The sequence below is a fragment of the Diadema antillarum genome, unplaced genomic scaffold (genome assembly GCF_040938485.1).
Source record: "Diadema antillarum isolate AM-2024a unplaced genomic scaffold, OU_Dant_1.0 seq00001096_RagTag, whole genome shotgun sequence".
Classification (NCBI taxonomy): Eukaryota; Metazoa; Echinodermata; class Echinoidea; order Diadematoida; family Diadematidae; genus Diadema; species Diadema antillarum.
The window spans coordinates 214,401-220,206 of record NW_027271913.1 but is presented as its reverse complement, the minus strand read 5'-3'; the positions used below and the strand labels follow the sequence as shown (position 1 = coordinate 220,206).

Genomic DNA, 5,806 nt, shown 5'->3' with positions numbered 1-5,806 from the left:
AGGTCTATTTACAAAACAAATATCATCAGTATTATATCATTCAGTGCGAATGGCAATATTGTGCAGTTCCTCGAATTGAATTTTTTAGTTTCGAGTGTTTGCCATATAGTGAAAACAACTTAGAAAATGTCCACGAAATGTCCCCGAATCGATAGTTTACGATATAAATTGGCATACCATCCTGTCAATAATCATTATTAAGAATGTACACACAACAAGTTCATGGAAAAATACTGATTTCTCATGCACGCTGGTGACGCTCGCTTGATACAGAGGGATAAACCTCTACAGAGAGAATATAAACCGGCTACCTATATTTATGAAGCTCTAGTGAAAGTACTTTTCCAACCCGTCTTCCTTTCACCATAAAAAGGCAGAACCCTTTGAGTATTTTGCAAACAAATACCAGAAAAAGAAACGCTTACACACACGCACATGCACACACAAAAACACAAAAAAACACACAGATCCAGATTGGGACCAAGAGGGAGAGAGAGAGAGAGAGAGGGGGGGGGGGAGGGAGAGAGAAGGGGGGGGGGGGAGTTATACGAAACTTCAATGCCCAAGCACAGTGGAAGCCGTTCCTAACAGAACTCCTAGTACTGTGATATATGGGTAGGATGTAAATGGGTGCAAGACCGCAGTGCCCCCACATGACCTCAAAAAGGTTCTATTGAACCTGTTTGCATGGTAACATGTCCGTGTGCTTGCACAGTAACCCGCCAAGGCCTGCACATAATACCTTGGCGAGAACATGGAATATGATTGACAGTGTGGGCGTGCCTCCTAAGACTACAGACTTATGTCGTTTCGCGAAACGTCTTGTTTTTCGTTAAACATTGCATGATCAGCGAGTTGTGGATTGACGGGTTCGCAGTGATTGGATAGGTAGCTCGCGTGAGTATCTGATTCCATTTTCTTTATAGACTGCTTTTAAAGTGAGCTGGCTTCGATCGCTCCCTGAGTACAAAGTTTATATTTGAGGAGGACCTGCAGTCGGAAGCTGAAGAAGCAAAGATGAAGCTATTATGTGGCCTGCGGTTTAACAGCAGGAACCGTAGAAGTTTTATGTTCTACAAGAATTCAGATTGGAATCCTAAAACTCTTTGTTCTGTCCACGACACGGTGCAAGTTGTCCTGAATGAATTGTAGTTGTAAATATATTCAAAATGGCGTCTGCGAAACTGACAGGAAGACTGGATTGTGCTGCGTACATATTATTATGTCTAATAATTAGGCCTACATTGATAACAAGTGGTGCTCTTACTGAAAGGAACAATTCCACTATTACCAGCATCGCACCAACAGACATGAGCTCACGGTCTGAGCAGGGAGGTACGCAAGAGCAGAATGCGTCGTCTGCCATGGAATGCACTCTTCTCCTCAGAAACAAAGAAACCATGATGACAGAGTTACGTGATGTTGTTTCAAAGGGAGCCATATTTGTGTATTTCAAACTGGATTTTAATAGCACTTTCACGATGTACTCGAACAGTTCATATGTGGTCGACCCCTTGACATGGGTTTGGGCCGTCGACGGGAAAGGGAAACTCCTACTGACATATCCATTTGACTTCGAGCAATTATCGTTAACCACGCTCAGCTACGGTGTCTTCCACCTTAACTTGACTGTTGCTGTGCCTCATAACGGGTGCTTCCAACAGGCTGATGATAGACTCAAAGGACAAATAATGGCGCTGTTTGTGTCAGAGCTCATGCAGTCTGTGAAGGACACACACATCTATGCTGGAAAGGAATCGCTTGTGTGCTTTGAGAGGCAACTGACTTCTGATAAGTTTTACCTAATTGGAGTTTACGGCATTCCTCTCTGTACTTATTATGTCTTTCAAGGAAGCACAGCGTATGACTGCTGGTTTGGTAGTGATCAATTTGACTCTGAACCTATCAGGGTGAGAAAGCATGGATGGTTGAGGGTAATATTTAGCTTTGGCATTTTCCTTGCCTTCTTCTCTCCTCTCGCAGCGAGTTTCTTCATTCGGAAAAACCCTCCTGTTACGATTAATGGTGAACTAGGCCTATATATGAGTTTGAATTCAGATTTACCACTTGGACTGAAGCATCTTCTGTGCTTTAGTTTTCAGGACTGTCGTCTAATTGCGGCTGCGCGTTGGTTCATCTTCGTCGCTGCGTTCATGTTTATACCTTTCATACCGTCCATCATATCGGATGCCGTACTTGGGGATTCGTTCTCACAGCGCACTGCCGTCGCGTACCAACTGCTTCTTGATAAAGGTTTAGTGAGATTTTGGATAATATTTTCAAACCTCATTTTCGTTGTCATGGCCATCTTCTTCCATTTTGGTTTCAATTACGTTTCAACCTATCTTGAGGTCGAGGAGGTTAATCGTGTGTATTTCAGCTATATGTTCGAAATGCCCGAGAATATTTGCGTTCCTCTTGAAACTGGCTCACATCATCTCTCTATATTCATTTCCACCATGTGGTACAGAACTCAAATGGCCATCAACCCAGCTGTATGGATTTTCTCCATCAGAGAGATTTTGAAAGACCTATTCGGTCGTTGCGGTGGGCGAGGACGGGTCAACGCGTTCTTTTTCATTATCTTCGTTCTTCCCTTCGTTCCAGTGGCGTTCCTCATGTTGTTAGCGCTCAATTCTGTGCCTCTGGTCTACATTCCGCATTGGTGCGTCGCGAAATGTATATATAAACTAAAAATGGAGAAGCTTGCCGAGATCATTTTGGGGGTGATTTCTATCTCCCTGCATGTCCTGCTCTCAGTAGTCGGGCTAATTGTTGTTGTATTTGTCTTCGTCGCTGTGTTTGTGTACGTAGCAGAGGTGCTTGGATATACTTTCATCGGCTTCGTGTTGAACGCCAACTATTATGGGCCCTTCCTGATAGTAGGTCTGACCTTTGCGGGGTACGTCATCAAAGAAGTGACGACCTTTTACAACACATATCGCATTTTTCTCAAGCGCGTCGTAGAAGCTGCTGAGCGCGTCGATTCGCAGTTGGCGTCGACGCAGAGTCGACATGGAACATCTGATGCAGAGTCACGCAAACCTATTTCATTACGGGAAAACCAACCTTTTCCCGTCATTTCCCTATATCTGTTCAAAAAAATGGTGGCGGAATACCAGCCAATTCACCTTGAGGTTGGGGCCATTTTTCTAAAGCTGCTCGTGATTGCTGTCGTAATGGCATTTGGCCTCTCTACGATCGTCTCCATCGACGGTATCGACGATCTTCCAGCTACTGTAAAGCTCTTCACTGCCGTCGCCACTGCTGGTGCCGTACCCATGCTGACGTCGATCATGAAGTCAGAGAGCGGAGAGGAGATCGAAGAGGCCGAAAATGCTCAAAACTTGAAGACTTTTTTGAAAAAGCATCCACATCTATATCATAAAGTTCACCAGTGCGATGACGAAATGTCTTTGGCTGGTATCTGTGGAAAAACGAAGATAGTTATACATCTACTGACTTCGAAGTTTTGGCGTATACTTTCTGTATTCCTGCAATTAATTTTCTGTTTGTCCCAGTTGTTTATGTTGTAAGGTCAATTGACACAAATTTCACTTTCTCTCGAAAGGACCCTTTGTTTTTAATCGTGACACGTTTTTTTCAACTATAGTTTTTCTATTTTACTTTTTTTTGGGTATATTTGCTCTTCTTTGCTTTTGCCAGATTTGCATGAATCTGTGATTATGATTATGATAATTATGATTATGATTATTATTACTATTATCATCATCATTATCATTGTCATTATCATTATCATTATTTCATTAGACAGTTTAGTACATGAAAATGAACCTGATGGTGAAAAGGCTAATATAAGTCATTGTCTCTGGCAGTGCAATGTGAGGATATGACATGGATTGAATTATACGGTATTAGTGCCCTTTTTCCTTGACAATGTAGACCTGATTTTTCCCCAGGCAGAGCAACGCCTTTTTTCAAGTGTATAGGACAGGAGCCATAATGAAGGGATTTGAACTGCACAGTGGTCGGGATGTTTTATTAGCATTGCGTTGCACAATACATTACGTAGCATACCATGTCTAGTTTTAGAATCTTCTTGTATAGGACCTATTTGGTAAGCTCCCCTTCATGATTCCCATAGATTTGATTCCTCGTTGGCAGGGTCATAAACTGATTGCCTTACTACATGTATACAATACCTACAGGAAAACATCAATATGAGGAGACAAGTAAAGTGTCTTTTTAAAGAAGTAATTCAATCCGGTACAATGATCGTCGTCGCTGTCATGACATTTATTCTTACTCGATGGTCACATCTAATGATACCAGAGCTTTCCAACGTTTATAATGACCGAGACTATTTACTAGCTCTTCCTCTCACTCAAACTTCATAAAATTAGATACTGAGTAGTAACCCCCCGCCTCTCTCTCTCACCCTTACTTGCACCCATTCTCCGCCACATTCATAAATACATGCACAGTATAATAAGATTGTAAACATGCATTCCTAATTTCGGTTTAGTAATCAATTCTTCACGTCTCGTTTGTACTTTCGACCATGCAGACCTATACTATTAAGTGTGTGTGTGTGTGTGTGTGTGTGTGTGTTTGTGTGAGTGTTTGCGTGTGATAGTATATATATATATATATATGTAGTATATATAGGCCTTAGAATATATCTCATTATTATACCTGGTTGCCATGGTTAACGCTGACTACATTATGAATGCACTTTTTCTCTTTGTATCTGTGATTTTATGAAGCTTGCTATATACCATGTTCCAAACCTTGGCAAATAACCCTTCTCTGTTAGGCCTATACGAGTAACAATGTACCGACAAAGGGGTAATCTTCATAGCAGCCTTACTTGCAAGTTTTCTTTGTTTGTTTGTTGTTGTTTTTTGTCAGGTCGGGTTTGTCTTGGGTTTTTTTCATGTGTCCAATGTATATAGATAATATATATATATATATATATATATATATATATATATAATATATATATATATATATATATATATCCATCAAAATATGAAAATTCTGCGTCGGTGTGTAATGAATAGATATCAAGAGTGGAAACAGTCGTATGAACACCACAGGAGCCAAAAAATTGGACTGACGTTTCGGTCAAAGACCTTTATCAAAGTCTTTATCATTGACCTTGTTTTGTGTATAAGGATTTTTTTCTTTTCTTTTTTTTACAGAACAAGTTTTTAATGGCAGTACAGTTATGTACTACATGCACTAAGTGTCATTCCAGGTTGTTGTTGTTTTTCCCAAGACCAGCAGCAACAGTCGATCGTTCTATAGCATGTATACCTATTCATATCAAGTTTGCTGGCAGTCATGCAAGGGATACTAAAAGTGAATGCTTTAAAACTGAATTGAATTTGATTTATATACAGCTGTACTGAAATATAGAATGTCATGGGCTGAATAATGTGCATAATACACATTCATTTCTTATGCATTCATATCTAATTCATATTACACTCCGAGTGTTATGTGGTTGTGTAGATTAAATAAATGAGATGATATTACACGACAATGTGTTGCAAGCAGTTTTCTACATATGAAATCAGATTCAGTAAAGCTGCGATATACGCGAATATTATGCTATCATGGTATAGAGATCGCCATGATGTCATTGTACGCTGTATAAAATGTCGTTGTTGATCTCAAAACAGTTTCCATATGCGAGGTATAGGTCTTGCGATGTGATCGCAATCCAACAGTCTCAAGAAGGTAGTTGTCCCAAACAGGTATGTGGATGAAACACTATAAACATTTCGAGGAAAATCGAATTTGCTTTATGATTGCAGAAAGCTTTCATCAGTTGGGGAGT

General features: G+C 40.4%; 1 protein-coding gene across 1 annotated transcript; it reads left to right on the top strand.

Annotated features, from left to right (window-relative positions):
• Positions 1–1,202: 1,202 nt before the first annotated feature.
• LOC139743535 (uncharacterized) lies at positions 1,203–4,133 on the top strand. The gene is made up of 2 exons (XM_071654014.1): positions 1,203–3,423; positions 4,126–4,133. Exons 1-2 carry the CDS (start codon positions 1,311–1,313, stop codon positions 4,131–4,133), a joined length of 2,121 nt encoding a protein of 706 aa, XP_071510115.1. The 5' UTR covers positions 1,203–1,310.
• The last annotated feature ends 1,673 nt before the right edge of the window (positions 4,134–5,806 follow it).